The sequence below is a fragment of the Podarcis pityusensis genome (assembly GCF_964106645.2).
Source record: "Podarcis pityusensis genome assembly, chromosome: 5".
Classification (NCBI taxonomy): Eukaryota; Metazoa; Chordata; class Lepidosauria; order Squamata; family Lacertidae; genus Podarcis; species Podarcis pityusensis.
Genome location: NC_138032.1, coordinates 86,857,748 through 86,876,617, shown reverse-complemented (window position 1 = coordinate 86,876,617; position 18,870 = coordinate 86,857,748). Strand labels below are relative to the sequence as shown.

The following is an 18,870-nucleotide window of genomic DNA, read 5'->3' as shown; positions in this document are numbered from 1 at the left end:
CACTATAGCCTCTGCTGTGCCTAATTTTGCAAACCACAAACCCTGGCTAAGCACCAAGACCCTTGGAATCATGTGCACCGCTTGACACAGATTTGGGTGGCCTGTAACAATACACCCTTTGACTGAAGGAGAGAATGCCTACTAATCCAGTCATACATTCAGGTATGTATCTTGTTCCTTAAAATAATGCGTGCTGGAGAGTCTGCTGATTCTCCAGAGAGGAGGAGGCGTGTTCTGCTCTCTATTTATTCTGCTCCAGCACCGAGTCAGTCAGTCAGTCAGTGTCAGAGAGAGAGAGAGAGAGAGAGACTGAGTGTTAGAGATCGTGTGTAGAGATAAGGTTGCTGCTAAGAGCAGCTGCAGACACTCAGTGCAGTGCAGCATTCATTTATGCTTAGACCTATTTAGCTCTGTATAAAGTTGTATAATAGTTGTAGATAGAATAAAGAAGATATTCTACAGAGCTGCTCTCCGAGTTGTTTATATACTCTGCTAGACTCTGCTGTGCGACGACTGTCTTCTTGTGGGAGTGAATCCGGTGCTCACAACTCTAAGCTGTGAGTCCACAGCACTTTGACCTGTTCCTGTGCAGAAGGTGGTCTCTGGAAGTGCTACCCAGCTCGCCTAGCCCAGTCGGGGCTGAAGTGGATGAGTCCAGTTGGTGGCACTGGCTCAAGGGCGATGCTGACAGTATGATTACACACAGAACAGGAAACTTGTGGCTCTCCAGATGCTCCTGGGCTACAACTTCTCAGGGCTGTGGGTTTGAGCCCCACACGGGGCAAAAGAGTCCCGCATCACAGGGGGTTGTACTAGATGATCCCCATGGTCCCTTCCAACTCTATGATTCTATGAAAACTCCAACCATCTTTAGCCACTGGTCATTCTGGATGGGAGTTGGGAGTCTAACAACATCTGAAAGGCCACAGGTTCCCCAATCCTGGAACAGAGGGAGTGTCTACCCTAACAAGAGGACATTTTGAAAGAACAAGTTGGCAGTGGCGCCAGGAGTCTCAGAAACCAGAACACAGCTTTAGCAATGTAAGTAGATCTGTACAGATGTACATAATTTATTTTGCTTGCTCAATATGGACTTACCTACTAAAATTAGAACAGTACATTTCTTGTCCCTAATGTCAGTCCAAACACTGTGTGTCTCAGCTTTCACCTCAGAAAACACCCGTTCTGCCCAGAAAGTTAATTCTTCCTGCTTTTGTTACATATGAAAAACTTCTAATACAGAAGCTCTAGCAGAATGTACAAATCAATGCTGCATTCTTCTCCACCAACAACAAAACACCCTCTGTCCTACATCCTGGCACTACAATCCCTGGAAGGCAAACAAACTCTTTGTGGCATGCTTAGTACCACAGACCAATCCCCCCCCCCTTCCCTGAGCAGAGATAAACAAACTCCAAACCAAAATCATACATTAGATGAATAAAGAAAGCAAGGACTGTGCACAGCAGACATCAAAATGAATAATAGATCAGAAAACTGTTCTAGTGTCAAGGCAGCACTTCTGCATCCTACAGTCACTAAGACAGCTGGCCTGAAAGCAAGTAGGAGCCTTGATCCATGCATCACTACCACTCACGGTTGTTTTCCCAAGGCAGAGGTTTAAGATTGCAGCTCAGATTATGAAAGCTACAATAGGAGCACGTCTTATTTTGATATGAGCAGGTATGACAGGTTCTGAACGACGACACTCAATGTAGACGAAAGCGTATGAGCAGTAAGACACAAATTAACTCTTGCAGAATGTGAATTTATATTCACATGAGTGGGAAAATCACACGGAAAAATCACAGTGAGGAATTTCTTGCTGGAGAAACCTGAGTTACAGTCCATAAATTGAAGCACTTCACAAAGTTCTATCTCATGGCTTCACTTCAGCGTGACCAAAGTATAGCTTGAAAGTAAAGTGAGCACATACCTTGAAATACTGCTACAACATTATTATGACTTTTGTTGTTTAAATCTCATTTTGTATGATTGTTTATCTATCAGTCATGAGCTTCTCTGAGCTCCTGACTGGAGGAAGGGCAGGATAAGAATCTTCAATGAATGAAGATGCAGCTAATATACACTTACTTTTTCATCTAAATCTGAACTGAACTGAACTGACAAATTACTCACTTTGAGAGCACAAAATATACAGGAATCTCCCATACACTTGTGTGTTGTAAGTTGTCGAAAACTACGTCGAAATATATCCAGATGCCAGAGAACCTGTAAAGCAAAGAAGAAGAATGTGATTTTTAAATTATCCATTTCAGAATGTCTTAGATAAGAATCTCTTGCTAAAATTAGACAGATAATAAATTCATCAACAGCATCTAAGTACCTTTGGGATAAATCTAATCTGGAGATTAGCATTTTTTTTAACCTTATCTATTTCTATCCCAATGTTTGAGTTAGTATCATAGAATCATAGAATTGTAGAGTTGGAAGGGACCATGTGGGTCATCTAGTCCAACCCCCTGCAATGCAGGAATCTTTTGCCCAACATGGGGCTCAAACCCACAATCCTGAGATTGAGAGCCTCATGCTCTACCAGTCAATTTATCCCAGAGAATAAAAATTAAAAGAGTAAAAGATAAAAGGGGTTAAGATCCAGGATTGAAAGAGGTGTGCTTTATCAGAATAAACTAGGTGATATAAGTATTCCTAATATATTTCAAACACATACCTCACATTATTCAGCCACTTTATTTATATGAGCCTTTTGCCCACTTGTTCTGTCCTCAAGCCTTTTCTAATCTCTTTTAAGCAGGACACAGTAAGTCACAGAGTTTTTAATTAACCATAGTTTCCCATTTCATGAGAACAAGGAAACTATGGTTACGAAATTCATAACAAGCTAGGACCATAAACCACGGCTGGAATTTGCTGTAAAATCCTGGTTTCTTCCAAACCTGGTAACCATAGTTTCCCAGTATGGAAGGGAGAAGGAATGGGTGCCTTTTAGTTTCTTTTTAATAAAGACAACTAAGGTGCGATACAATAGAGTTGTATAAAATTATGCATGATGTGGGAAAAGCAATTAGACCAATTCAGAGAGTATGGATCTAACACTGGCTACTACTTTTGGCAGCAATGGAGCTGCAGCAAAATACTACACTATATATCCAGCCACTATTATGAGTGTTCCTCTTCATGATTCCAGCCAGCATGCAACAGGGGGCTTGTAGAGCTTTTTGAAGTTGGCACCTTCCCCCCGCCCCCATCACCCTCTTAAAACCTTCTTCCTCCACCCAGTGCTACAACGGTGACTCCCCATTTACAAAGGGTTACGTTCCAGGCCCTGAGGGCATAAGTGAAATGTATGTAAGTGGGCAGCACTCTGTTGAGTCCTTGTGGCTCACAAGGAGACCACCCCTGGAGACCATAGGGGATGCCCTCTTTGAGCTTTGGGGCAGGTCTTCTCGTGAGCTGGACACACAGTGGGCCTTTGTTAAGGCTCTTCAGCTGACATGTGGGAAAAGTGCATGTCAGTTGTTAGGTAGGGAGGCTGAACAATCTCAACAAAGCCCCACTGCGCCTCTGGCTTGTGTGGAGATGCTCTCCAAATCCTGAAAAGGATGTCCTCTTCAGGCTCTGGGGAGGGTCTCCCCACGAACCACTTCTGGGTTCCCAGCACTACATGTATGCATGGTCACGCACAAGTGGGGAGTTGCCTGTATATCAGCTATCAGTGTGGGTATTTATTTATTTGTGTGTGTGTGTGTGTGTGTGTGTGTGTGTGTGTGTTTTTAACTCTGGCTTATACGGCCGGCCAGGCTCTGGCCTGGTGGAACGCTCTGCCTCATGAGACCAGGGCCCTGCTTTCTTTCCGATTTCTTTCTGATTTCTTTCCGCAGGGCCTGTAAAACAGAGTTGTTCCGCCTGGCCTTTGGCTTGGAGCCAATTTGATTCCCTCCCCCTCTTTCTTTTTCCATTCTCCTCCTGTGATGAGGCTGCATTTTAATATTTTAATGTTTCAATGTTTCAATGTATTTTAATCTTGTTTTTAAGTTGTATTCATTCAACTTGTTTTTATTATTGCTTGTTAGCCATCCTGAGCCTGGCCTTGGCTGGGGAGGGTGGGCTTTAAATAAAATATTATTATTATTATTATTATACCCCACACAGCGCCAATGCTCAAGCATGTCAACTTTCCCTCTCTTCCTTCATTTTCTGTTTTTAACTGATACCTTCAACTTCCTTGGCTCAACTGTCCTAAACCACAAACTTAATTGCTAGACTCATAGTCTGCCTGACTTTTTTCCTTTACTGTTTTTCTCTCTCCCCAGATGGAAATGAGAGTTGCCTATAGAAAATAATGAAAAAATCCAGGATTTTAGAGGAGATGTAATTGCCAGCAGCATGTTCTTTCTCCACCTCCAGCCCAGAACAAAGTAGCAGCAAAGGCAGAAGTTAATTCCAGAAGCTTTTCTCCAGACAATTATATGGATTATGTAGAATATTCTTATATTCATGCTCACAACATTCCATAGGTCATGGGAGCTCAGGTTTCTTTCTTTCTTTTTCTTTTAGTGTACAAACTTATACTTCCGCTCGCTGGGAGTCCCAAAGTGGCCCCATTTTGTTTCAAAATTGCTAGAAAGTTCACTATCAAAATGATCTTATTTTTAATATATTTAAATGCTAATTTGATTGTGTGAAAGTTTAATAACAATGCAAGGTATTAAAGCCTGACAATGTCTTCTTCATCTTCTTTTAATTAAAAAGCTTTAGTTATTGTCTGGATCTGAATTTCTTTACCAAGATAGTCAAATGTTTAATGGCTCAATAAATTCATTTTTATATTAAAGCATCCCATAATATTGGATCTGGGGAGCAGTTCAAATTAGGGGGGTCATATTGTATTTTATATAGGCTAGCATTATCTGCTGTAAGGGATAATCCTAAAAAAATAAAATATGGCTCTTAAAATAATAACATTAATAAACTAATTTTATGAACATGCACAAGATGCTCCATTATACCAAGTCACAATACTGGTCCATTTAGCTCAGTATTGTCTACACTGCTTGGCAATGGATGTCCATGGTTTCTGATTGGCATCTCTAGATAGGACTAGTAAAGACGCCCATGTTGGGCAAAAGATCCCTGCATTGCAGGGGTTGGACTAGATGACCCACATGGTCCCTTCCACCTCTGCAATTCTGTGATACTAACTCAAACATTGGGATAGAGATAGATAAGGTTAAAAAAATGGGACCTTCTTCACGCAGGGCAGTTATGCTCTAACACTGAGCTACAGCCCTTCATAGCATCTAACCAATAAAGGCATAGGTAGGCAAACTAAGGCCCGGGGGCTGGATCCAGCTCAATCGCCTTCTAAATCTGCCCCGCAGACGGTCCAGGAATCAGCCTGTTTTTACATGAGTAGAATGTGTCCTTTTATTTAAAATGCATCTCTGGGTTATTTGTGAGGCCTGCCTGGTGTTTTTACATGAGTAGAATGGGTGCTTTTATTTAAAATGCATTTCTGGGTTTTTTGTGGGGCACAGGAATTCATTCATCCCCCCCCCAAAAAAAAATATCGTCCGGCTCCCCACAAGGTCTGAGGCACAGTGGACCGGCCCCCTGCTGAAAAAGTTTACTGACCCCTGAATTAAAGGCTTTTATCATTTCACTGACTAAGCCGAAGATTAAAGTTCTCTCTGCAGTTTATAACATAATAATGGTTCTATATTTTGGATATGACCAAATTCTAGGTCTGGTATAAGTTCTAACTACTAAAGTGTAGTTTATCTCCTCTTCACTGCCAGCTTACTGTTAGAAGTAATTTTCATATTTAAAAGATAGGAAACCTAAATATAACTATTTAAAAATGTAGCTTGTTGTCCTGGATGTTTGCAGATAAAGCAACAGAAGTACAATGAGTGCCTCTTAATATGAGACAATAAACCAACACTTCCTCTTCTAGCTTTTCCTCTGGTCTACTGATCAAGGACCATGAGCATAGCCAGTGGGCTGGGGGGCACTTGCCCCCTCCCATCAAATAAATAAATAAAAATACTTAACTGACCATTTCTGTCGCAGATAGATCAGTTCTCCCCCCACCCCCAACATAAATCCTAGCTATGCCCATGTCAAGGACCTAGTTTTAAATAGGGGTGATCATATTTTCCAGGTGAAACCATTTCAGGTCCACTACTAAATAAAGTTTCATCGGTTTCAAAGTGGCAACCATGCAAAAAAATAGGAATGGGCTGCCTCAATAAAAATAAGCAGATACATGTCCCGCTTCAGAGCAACTCCATTTAACACAGAGCTTAGACACAGATATACTCCAAAACCCTGCGGTTTTGCTATCAATGTCATTTAGTGTACCATCATGTGTATCCATAACACTGCCTGGAACTACTTGCTCAACAGTTTTCCATGCCTCTCTTAGTAAGGGAAAATCAAAAGTGATATGCCACTATCCATAGAACTAAAGCAGCCAATAACAATAATCACACCTGCACAAAAATATTTCTGCATATTTTTGTCTCTAATCAAAAAGAATATGTCATGCTCTCATAAAACTTAGTAATTCTATTGGTTACCCTGTACTAGTACCAACGATCTCTGGTGTAAACAAAATCAGATGTATGTCTATCCTGGCTTTATTACCAAAGTTTCATAGTCCTGAGCAATTAGATCAAATGCTTTAGCAAATCTTTTCATAAAATTAGAATAATAGGTGCCACTTAAACTTATTCTAAAAATACTGTGTAATTAAACCAAAGGACTATTATAAATAATTGTCACAAGCTAATGGGGCATTTCCTGACATTATTACATTCCAACTAATGCTTGCTAAAAAATTATTATTATTATTATTATTACACAATTTATATATTATGCACCCTACACCAGCAGGCCCTACGGTGGGTTACAACAATTTCAAAATTCAGAATTAAAAGCAGTGAAAACATACTACATTTACAAGAACAGGGTGTGCCCACACCATTTATTCCCAAGCACAACTTTCACATGGGAGCCAATTTGAAAAGCCTACATAAAGATTGTGCAACAGAGTCTCACCTCAACCCAGTGTCAAATCCAAACCACTGCTAACAGCCTTGCAATTGTATGTGATTTCGAAGTAACATTTGTTACCACTCTGAAATACATTTTAACCTCATAAAATAATTAAATGAATTTATACAAATCCGAGACAAGAAACAATAATTGTACCAGTGACTGGTACCTGAATTAAGAGGAAATAAATTCATAGAAGGGTTTGATAGTTTTTACGTTGTTGCTTTGCTGTTTAGATGTTCTCACAGAAGCACCATAGCACAAAAAAATTAAGAGAAAAACTATGTATAAAAGATAGGCACACATTCTTTTAGATTTCTTACCTGCAATGCACTATTCAAGAAACAGCTGTTCTGTCCAGGCTCATTGCTGAGACCTTTACTAGGTGCTATAGATGTTGTATTACGTGGAGTGAACATTCCTTGCACAGTGCCCCGTCCCACTGAAAAATAATTCCTCTTCCAAGACATCTTTCACACTTCAGTCTTTATCATATGGAAGGTTTTATACCTGCATGTTATGTACGCAAAGTCCTTTCCTTGATTCAAAATCAGAAGTAGCTTGCATAACACCAAAACAAAATTCTGTCTCCAGAGTTCTCATTTGTATTGCATCAAGGTATAGTAAACCATAATTTTCTTCAAATGCTGCTAATTTTGCTATATAAAACTATAGTCCATGTAGAGAAACACCTGTCATAAGAGCTGAAAAGATGGAAGGCAAACTAAAAGAAGTCATAGTCTTTCAAGGAGTGTTGTGATTATGTACCATCCTTTAGTATAAAAATAATAACAATTCAGGTAACACTTTGCAAATAATAAAATTGCAAGTGTTCAAAATGGATACAAAACAAGCAAAAACAAAAACAACTTCCCTTTCTTTTGAAATCTTCTCAGAGTGATGAGCCAAATCCAACAGAGAAAAGATCCAGTAAAGAAAAGCCAACCCCCTCACTGCTTCTTGTCAGTAGTTTCTTGCTGGAATACTGATTCAGGCAAACTGGCTCTTTAGAAGCTGAGCAAAGGAGAGATTCAAGAATAATGTTCTTTAATCCGAGCAGAAAAAGGTCTTCCTGAAGTTCTTTTAACGTCCTGCGTAGAACTTGAGCAGTTTCTTCTAGTGTTCCTTCTCTTGCAAATGGAATGCCTAGCTGTGCCAGAGAGAGAGAGAGAGAGGAGAGAGAGAAAAATAATCAAAGGCTTGCATCACTTAATTACTCACTTGGTTTTGTTCTCTTCTGCCAAGATTAGCATTGCCTCACCTCCTACCAGAAACTCGGGACCAGAGTCAAAACAAAGCAAAACAAAATCCCAACCAGAATCTAACCATTGCAGCTAAGAAGCATTACCATGGTCAGGTTTAGAGATACTCCTAGAACAGGAAACTTGCATATTTTAAGACATTACACATAGCTTTATATGATGAGACTATAACAGGCATAGGCAAACTCTGGCCCTCCAGATGTTTTGAGACTACAATTCCTATCATCCCTGACCACTGGTCCTGTTAGCTAGGGATGATGGGAATTGTAGTTCCAAAACATCTGGAAGGCCGGAGTTTGCCTATGGCTGGGCTATAGTATCTCTTGCTACACACATGCTCAGAGAAATCTCAAAGTAGCCAGTTATTTACCTAGCTCTATTCTGGATAAATAATTACAAATGATAGTTTTCTATTCAGTATTATAGATATGGTTCCTAAATCACTGTTGAACATGGAAGAGATGGCAGACAGAAAATTCAGTTCATTATGATGAAGATTAAGATTCTTTCAAAGGTTTATTTTTTTATTTCCCAGTGTCGCTTGTTACCTAGATGTTTTTAATTCAGGCAGCGCATTCTTCCAGATGTGCAAAAAATCAGCAAATAAAAGCGAAAAACCCATGAAGAAAATAATCTGTTTGCGGAACTAAACGGTGGAGGTGGAGAGAGGAGAGAAAACTTCCTCCCTGTTAGGGAATTCTTAATTCAAGCAGGATAAACAGAACACTTGGGATATCAGCTTGCATAGGGTTATACCGCAGCAGAGAGGACAGGCTACAGACAACCTACAGCTGTTTACCACTACTGTCTCGTGTCTTGGCTTACACATGGGAGTGAGCACCTAAACTACACACTAAGAGGAGAGTTCTACTATAAAGTCTCTTGCTGTTCACATGGGTGTGTGTATTTTAAAAAGCCTTTTGCCAGTGTCTTACTTTCTGTTGATACAGGATAAAAGTGTTGGTAGAACAAAATGGTGTGTCCATTAGTTTTTCAGATGGGGGCTATTGTTGGGGACCAAATGAAAAGCATTTGGAGACTGCCTTTGCTTCCTGGACCTCCATTATATAGCATGTTTCTTATTAGAATATAATGAACACAGTCCAGAAAAAAATACAAATGTGTGTTCCAATGCAAGCTTCAGTCATCCTAATGGGTATTTTGCTCTTTCATTTCATTATCTGAAGATCAGATTTTACAAAATATTAATTAAGTCTCCACATCCCTATGAAGTAAGAAAGCATAATTCAGATTTTGCAGAAGAATTATTCCTTTAGTGCCCTAACTATTCATCTATGCTCCTTTAGGGCATGCAAGTACAAAGAATAAGAACAAACCAGTTCTCCAACATTCCTAAACACTGAATAATATCCAAGACCTATTCCAATGCCAGTCCCAGTCTTTGCTCAAACTCAAAAGCCAATCCAGAAGCACTTAATGCAATGAATTCAGTGACAACTACTCATTTATACAGCCTTAAAATATAGCCACGTTATCTATAACTATATGAATTAATTCTATTGTGGCAAAAGAAAAAAAAATAGAATTACATTGTGGATTCCAAACTAATTATTTCAGTTTAACAGAAGCAAAACAAATTCCTTTATTGCAAAGTATCAGCAATAAGAGCAGCAGAATATGAAAGTGATTATATCCAATGGTGACTTTGCCTTACAGGCAAATATTTATATTTATGCCAAGTCAGGGTACCTAAATTTGCAAAAATAAAAACACCCCCCCCCCAAAAAAAATGTCTACTGCCATATCCCATTCTATTTCAGAGGGTCTTCTCAATCTTTAAGAACATCTTTTTTGAAAGTGTATGTGTACAGAAATCCATTCTCACCTTCACCTATATGAAGTTACTCCACATGTAAATCAAAGTTTGGGGGGCATTAGTGAAAAAAGGACTCTTGAATACTGTGTCAATCAGCCAACTAAAATCTATTTAAAACAACACTGATCTAAATTGAAGCCACAAATGAGAGATGAGAGTAAACAAGTTTCTTAAATAACATCTCTCGGAAGGAAGATGTCTGTATCTGGGGCATATGTGACTACTTATCCTAGTACCCTAGAGTCACTAGGCAAGTCAATTAAAAAAAAAAATTAAATGGTGCCTTAAGCATCCAAGATTTACCACTGGGACAATAATGAATTGCTAACTGCTGCCACTTACTGAATTAACAGAGCAGTAAGATTCAAAATATTTTGAGGAGCAAGCTTCTGACAAGGGTACTGAGTCACCTTTCTGCCAGCTTCTCAAATCTCTTCCCACTCGGTTTCCTAGAAGTTACACACCTCTGCAATAGCATGGCTGAGAGGGGCCAAGGAAATATGTGGGGCAAGCTATAACGGTTTAGACTCTATCCAGATCAGATTACTTCAACAAAAAAGGATGTTTCTTAATCAGAGCACGAAGAATATAATGTTACAGGTCTTCTGAAAAAAAACAACCAACAAACAATTGTTTCAAACTCCTAAAGTTTCTAAACTTGTCCCATCTGGTATAATAAACAAGTAGTTCCTTTCTTATGTGGTACAGAAGACCCATTGAAACAGAAATTAAAATATCTTGTTCTGTCCTATTAGCACAACACAAACAAGCTCCTGTTCAAAGCCCAGTGCAATTGAGGGATAAACCCTACCCCCTTTTTCTAAACCTACAGTCAGGCTGGGAAGCCAGGGGTTGTTTGGGCACCGGGTTGCTGAGGTGCTCCAAGCTTTCTTGGATATTTCTAACCGGGTTAGATAATTTAACAATTATTTCATAAACAACAAAGTGACCCAGTTAATATGTACCATGTTAAGTCTATGAAACAAGGGTAGGATTTAGCCAGCCAATTATCAGATGATGCATGTAAGCATTTAATCTTTCACTGTGAAAATTGACATTAATGCTCTTTTAAAAACCCATCTACTATGTGCTGCTGCCTAGTGACAACATAGCAAACGGAAAAAGCTAGACAGTTTTGTTCTCCATCTCTCATAATGTGCTTGTTTGGCATTCCACTTGCTTGTAACACGATAACAGGATGCCACTTTTGCTGTTGTGGTGCATAACCAGAGTGAATTACTTTTCAATCAAGAACATGGTGCAAGAGTACTTTAAAAGGGCACCTACCAAGCAATAGCACATAGTGGGGGGGACGATACTTAACAGTGCAATCCTAATTACTAACAACTCAAAAGGAAGTCCTATTAAATTCAATGGGGCTAAAGAAACAAGTAGGAACTCACACCAAGAAACTATGTGATACTCCAAAGCAATCTAGCTCTCCTTTCATTTAAATGTAATATATGTGGGTACAAATGCCCATTTTTATGTCATGTAGTAAAGTATTCCTTATTGCTTGGAAGCCTGATATGAACTAACTCAGATGAGCATTTGTCTTATGGCTTGTTTCTGTGAGATTTTCCCTTGCAAATATAAATGTATTTTAAAAGCCACATTTGAATTTGATAAAATCACTCTTGATTAGGCTTCATTCACACTCTCATGGGAAACAATAGCGAACCCTGTCCAAAAAAAATATGATGAGAATATGGCAAGACTCAAGATCAGAGGCATGGCAGCCAAAGCAGAGCTGTTTGCTGTGGAAGAAAGCAACCCTAACTGGACAGCTGCTACAACAAACCATTTCCTGCTGTGTTTGGAACAGCAATAGACAAGTGGTATGACAAGGAAGAGGAAAATTGGGGAGAGCGCTTGAAGGCAGAATTTTAGGACTATAGCCTTTGGAAAGCATATTAAGACAGAGATGAGGAACCTGTTTCCCTTTAGAGGTTGTTCGACTCTAGCTTCCATCAGCCCCTGCCAACATTGCAAATGGTGAGGGATAATGGGAGTAGAACTCAGCATCGGGAGGTTACAGGCTCCCCAACCAGCATCAAGTCAAGGGGTCCCCAAATGGTCCCACCAGTTCATGCCAGTAAGTGCATTTTTATTATTATAACAATATACAACAGAAATATGAGTATAGACATAAAAATAATGAAAAAGAATAAAGTCTGTTCTTGTTCTTACTGCAGGGTGCATTGTGGAGATCTATCATGTCAATATCATGTCCACGGAATCTATGTCCTCAAAGATATTGACAATTCATCCCAGAAGTTTAGATGGAAAATTGGACACACTTAACTATTGTTCCAAAGTTTCATATACTTACAATGAACAGGTGTTGCATTATCCAATGTACTGGTATAAGAAATAAATGCTTGCTATGTTGCTAAAAGCAATTGGGGGGGGGGGTTGTAATAATGTGCCCACACAACTTACAATTTAAACTAATGTTTCCCAAATTCTCTCTCTTGCAATATTATAAATGAATCTAATGCCCCAGCATGACACAGCATCATGTGGAAAATGTTAATTATCTAGTAAACAAAACATGTTTTGAAAAATATTTTGTGTGTTAAGAAGCAGAACAGATGTATGTCAAACAACATAATGACATAAACAAATCTGTGCAGTTTTGTATTCTCAGGCTAGATGAAGCTACAAATGTAGCACTTCATTTTAATTTTTGTAGCCAATCAATAAAAAACATCTAGTTTAAATTAATTTAAAAAATAAGACTCAATGTGATTAAAACCTATAATATAAATTAAATTAACAATCAGTTAAATTTTAAGGTTCCATTTGTTTCCTTGCTGAAAGCTCTTAAGGAGGTCTTAATATTTAATGACATTAAGGAAAGGGCTAGTCTTTCATTCAACTGCATTAAAATTCATTCTCTGAAAAATCTGAAAGAAGTCTTCTATCTATTGGGCCCTTGGGCAAGAAGCTATCACTAGACCCTTTAGAACCATCCATCCCCCTTTAGATTCAGAAGTCAGGGCCATTTGCCACCATGTGAAAGATCCCAAGAGAAGGAGGAAGACCTGAGCCTGCTCCAGCTGATCTCTCCCCATTGGACCCATGTACCACCAACTGCCCTGTGGTAACAATCCCAATGATTTTTTATATATTGCTGCTGTTAACGTATTTTAACGTTACTTTTACACCACCCTGGAAGGATTTGTATCCTGAAAGGTAGAACAGTAATAATAAATTACCAAGCATGAGGATTTCTGATAATATCCAATCATAAAAGAAGAAGTGTGAGGGCTTTCAATTAAAAATGCACTTTGTTTTTAAGGTAACTGATATAGACAAAAGTGATTATAAAATTGGGAGCACAATTTATTAAAATAAAGCAAAAGGTTATGCAGCTAATATGGAACCCTTATTGGAGGGGGGATAAGGAACTTTATCCTCAAAATGCCTTGCAAATAAGTCACAGAGGACTAATTGATGACTGCAGGGAATCATCCGGGGCTATGAACCAGTATGAAAAGTTATGTTGCACAGCATACTTTAGACCAGGCTTCCTCAACCTTGGCCCTCCAGATGTTTTTTGCCTACAACTCCCATGATCCCTAGCTAGCAGGGCCAGTGGTCAGGAATGATGGGAATTGTAGTCTCAAAACATCTGGAGGGCCGAGGTTGAGGAAGCCTGCTTTAGACACAATGCAGCAACAGGACCACTTTTCTGTCCAGACTGCTTTAAAACTGCCAGGTTCATTCTGGGTTCTCTACCTCCTGTGCTCTAGCTATTGTTTCGCTTGCTTAATTTCTAGCAGCTGTGCAGTAAACCACAGTCCCAGAGAGAATACTTGTGCCACTTGACTAGGTCAATTCGGCATCTTTAAACTTCTTGAGCAAGAGAGCTTGCCAGGTCAGCTGGAAACTCCAGTGGGAGTTTGGAATCCTCCTGAATGCAGCAAGCCTCTGGGGGAGAGAAATTTTAGCTGGCCCCTTATCTTTGCAAAGGTTTTTTCCATTCCTAAGAGTTCCATTCCAACCCACTGTTACAACCATCCATCACAAAAGGTTTGTGATTGGTGTCTTCCACTCACAAACTGTCCCTTTTCTTGACTGCTACAGAATTCCATATTGATATATTACCAGCAACTTGCACAGGGCCAGAAACACAGTGGGACATCCCGTGGTTGTCACAGTAGCCACAAGCAACCATAGTAAGGATTTTGAAATCTCATCCAGGACTAACACTCAGGGTATTTCCAACACTGGGTCCAGGACCATTTCTGTGAGCTCAATTACAGACAAACAGAAATCTCTATTCTGTCCCAAGAACACTAGATACATAGACACAATAAAGCTGCTCTGCTAGACTAAGTGTCTGATGAGTGAGATGATACCCTTGTGGACCATGTCTGTTCCAGCTCCCTGCCCAACCTCCATATGTTGATACTGTACATTATTTCACTAGATTGCTGTTTTTCCTTCAGAGAGCTCAGTGTGTGGTTTCCCTGCCCAATTTATCCTTGCAACAACCTTGTGAGGTAGGTAAGGCTGTGAGATGGTGACTGGCCCAAGGTCACATTTTGAGCAATATAGATGAATGGGAATTTGAACCTGGGTCCTCTGGGTCCTAGCTGGATACTCCGGCCACTATACAAGCCAAGTCTCAGTATCATATGACTGGTTAGCTTCTTTCTTTAGGATCTAATCCTGCAAGATGTATGTTTTATGGGAGAGAAAGGACACAACATTAACTTTAATGAATTGAATGAATCATACATACAGAGAGTGAGTAGATAACAAGGAACCAAGGATTCCATGGTCTAGAAGGAAGACCAAAAGCAGGGACAGATGCTATTTGGCTAGATCTTATTCTCTAGCTGGTTAGCCTACCCTCCCTGATCAGCTAAATGGCTCCTAGGAGGCCACCGGGACATTGCTGCTGCTGTGAGTGTGGAAGGAAGACCGCTCCCTGCTTGCAAGGCCCATTTTCACATGGCCTAGGGTGCAGGACCCACACTTACTCTGAGTATGTCAAAAATGTTTTTAAAAGTTTTTAAATGTTTAAAATACTTGTTAATTTATGGTGTTTTAAATGTTTTTTGCACTTTGTGGGTGGGATGGACATTTGTCGGGGCTGGGGATTAGTTTAGTTTTAGTATAAATGTAACTCTCATTATTTCAATTAGTATTGTCTTGTTGGTTTGTTGTACAGTTTTATTTTGTTTAAAGGGGAAAGGGTATGAGTCATGGGGGTGCAGAGATCAGTGGCGTAGCGTGGGGGTTGCAGGGGGGGCCGGCCACACCGGGCGCAACATCTGGGGGGGGCGCGCTCGCACTCGCAGCTCTCTGCCCCTACCTGGCTCACTCACTCTCTCTCACTGCAGTGCTGGCTGTGCGAATCCGATCCAAGCCGCTGGGTCGCCGCCCACTGTGGAGGGGGTGGGTGCCAGGCGTGCGGTGCGGAGAGAGAGCGAGGGACTATCTGGGGGAGGGACAGTGCAGCGGCCGCCCAGCACAGCACTGAGCGCGGGAGAGAACCACACCAGACCAGACCAGGCAGCAGCAAGAAGCAGCTGGCAGCGGCGGCAGGTTAGGGGTTAGGGGGCGCAAATTACTTGCCTTGCCCGGGGTGCTGACAACCCACGCTACGCCGCTGGCAGAGATTGTGTGAATGAACTTACTGCTTAGCTTATATTTTTAGTTGCTATTTTGTTAATGTTTTTAATATCATTTTATAGATTCTAAATGCCGCATTGATTTGTTAATTACACGACTTGCCATAATTGTGAAGTTTAGTTTTTAGTTGCTGTTTTGTTAATTTTTTTAAAAATTGAAACTGTTTTATTGATAATTTGTTAATTATTTTATATGATGTATGCTGTATTTGCAATATGCTATTATGTTTTATTTTGTTTTGGTTATTTATTGGTTGTAAGCCACTTTGAGATTCATTTGACTGAATCAATCAATCAATCAATCAATCAATCAATCATGTGATAGGTCCCACACCCCTAGCACAGCCAGTTGTGGCTGCAGTCCCCGTCATGCCCCCTCAGTCCTCTGGCCAGGAGCTACATCCACAGTTTGCTCACCCACCCAAAATGAACTGTGCCAGTTAAGGACTATGCTAAGTGAGTTTTATAGATTTCCAACAAATCCCTTTGCCTTATAATCCATATATGTGACTTGACGCACACCAAGTAGCTTGGCTCATTTTGTTGTGTTATCTGTTCTGCAGAGAAATTCTTCCCTGCTTTCTTGAAAAGTTGTAGTCTGGATTGCACAGTGATCTAGGGGAACTTGCATTCACAGCATTGCTTGTTGCACAGAACTTGTATGTACATGCAACAGGTGTACTGCTCAGATGAGCAGAGCATTTTCTGCAAGCCCTGCCCCTAGGCATGAGAAGTTTCAACCCTAAGGCCCCATCCAGGTGCCATAATGTTTTATGTCAAGAGCTGTCAACACTACTCACTTTCCCATGGGACAGTCAACTTATTTTTTTCACACCACTCTCAGTAAAAAGAGTATGTGCACACACCCCTAGAAAACCTATCAGTTTATATGAGAAGCAGGCTTATAAAAATGGGAGTGTGCTGTTAAGAGTAATTCAAAGGCTGCATCATCTTGAAATCTAGTAAATGTCTGTGGGTTGGTGTTTGTTTTATATCTTGTCTAATGCAACACTGGAAGATGTGGAAGGCATGAAACACACTATTGCAAATGGGCACTACCTGTGAAAAATAACACTCAAATTCAGGTTAATACAGGCAAAATGGACAAAGTAGGATAAAGGCAACAGAGACCACAGAACTCCTGTGAATCCTTTTGAGCAATTTTCTGCTTTGTAGAAGTTTAATCAAACATCTAACAAAAGTCAAGCAATTTTGAAGAGACAGTACGGGCTTAAAAGGCACTTTAGCTCACATAAGCAGCTGCAGGGGCATCACAAGCCCTCAACATGCTTCAGTTTTCCTGATAAGCAGCTATGAATTCTTCTCTAATTACTCCTACTTGTAAAATATTTGTTCCTCTGATGCCATGGAGAGTGCAGTGACTGACTGACTGACTACTTCCTCCCTAGGAAAGAGATCTGAGGAAAACTCTGGGACAGCCTCAAAATTACTACACTGAACACATCTGATTCTCCTGATAGGGAATCTGTTCTAATACACGAAGAGCACTCGAATGTCCAACTGGTCAATTGCGATATACTGGTAGATCCCCAGGAGGTTTTGGTAGATCGCTGGATCCCTTTCCTTAGCGTAGGTAAAATAGAATCCGACCCTGTCCTGTCACTCCACCCTCCATTGTTCCACAATCTGCAGAACAGAAGATGGAGTTTACTCAGCAACCTGTTGATGAGTGGCTGTTCCACTTTCTCCCTTGAGGTTAGGCTTTCCCCCTCCCTAAAAAAAGCTTAACAACTATTTGACCTAAACCCCCCAAAAGGGGGTAGATCACTGCCAGTTTTTAATTCTGTGAGTAGATCGCAGTCTCTTGGGAGTTGGTCACCCCTGGTATAGAAGCTAAGTACCGTATTTTTCGCTCTATAAGACGCATCAGACCACAAGACGCACCTAGTTTTTGGAGGAAGAAAACAAGGAAAAAATATTCTGAATCTCAGAAGCCAGAACAGCAAGAGGGATCGCTGTGCAGTGAAAGCAGCAATCCTTCTTGCTGTTCTGGCTTCTGGGATAGCTGCGCAGCCTGCATTCGCTCCATAAGACGCACACACATTTCCCCTTACTTTTTAGGAGAGAAAAAGTGAGTCTTATAGAGCAAAAAATACGGTATTTGCTACTGAATAACCAGGCAAAAGAGAATGGTCTCTTAAATTCAAACAGAAGCTCAAGTTATGCTTAAGCCCTGGAAATACTACAAGAACATGGAGCATTCTCACACAAGCTATCCACTTTACCTGTTCCCTGCTATGAGAAAGGAAGAAAGGAAGAAGAAAAGGAGAGAGGGAGAGGTCAGAAAAGTATGACAAATATTCTATAGAAAACCCCAAAGCATCAAGCAACAAAGGTTCTCTCTTGAAACTGCTACTTAAAACAGTTCCATAACTGACCAACTATTCCTTATTATCTAGGGACAGTTCATAAGTTTTGAAAGTATCGGGTACATGTCTGTATTTCATGTAATGCCACAGCATGCAAGGACCTCATCCAAACCTGTCAAGGTTCTTCTGGGGAGGCCATTCTCTTGGTCCTGCCACTCTCCCAGGCATGCTTGGTAGGGATGCAACAGAGGGCCTTCTCAGAGGCTGCTTTCAGACTTTGGCATTCCCTTTCTGGAGAAGTTTGACTGACTCCCTCCTCCTCATTTTTCTGCTGGCAGGTGAGAACTTTCTTATTCCAACAGGCTTTTGGGAAATCTGCTTTTAATGAAAGGGTGCCTAGCTGGTTTTATTGTAATTATTTGTATAATTTTAATAGATCTTTAGATATAGATGATAGATAGATAGATAGATTTCTATTAATTTATCATCACCATCATCACCATCATCCCTGCTTTTAGTTGTTCTTATTTTATCTGCAAGCTGCCTGTTATGGAAAGGGCAGGATATAAATAAATATAGAATAATGAGGTTACGGTTAGCAGAAGGATGACTTCTTGAGCAATGAAACTTCTCTCTTCTACCTACAGACCTGTTCTGAGTTGAGGAAAGCCCCATAACAGATTGGAGGGGGGAGAGAGGGAAGTTCTATTGCACAAAAGGAAGTCTTTGTGCTAATGGTTGAATACAACCCA

General features: G+C 40.3%; 1 protein-coding gene across 4 annotated transcripts in view; it reads right to left on the bottom strand.

The window, feature by feature from the left end:
• USP54 (ubiquitin specific peptidase 54) overlaps positions 1-18,870 on the bottom strand; it is a 101,992-nt gene that overhangs the window by 50,090 nt on the left and 33,032 nt on the right. For 3 of the 4 annotated variants that reach the window (XM_081006490.1, XM_081006493.1, XM_081006492.1), the window contains exons 2-3: positions 7,365-8,191; positions 2,140-2,232 (exon numbers count right to left, since the gene is read on the bottom strand). In XM_081006490.1, coding sequence (XP_080862616.1) covers positions 2,140-2,232; positions 7,365-7,511 — 240 coding nt within the window. In that variant the 5' untranslated portion in view covers positions 7,512-8,191. The remainder of the gene's footprint in view (positions 1-2,139; positions 2,233-7,364; positions 8,192-18,870) is intronic. The other variant, XM_081006491.1, reaches the window with a different exon arrangement.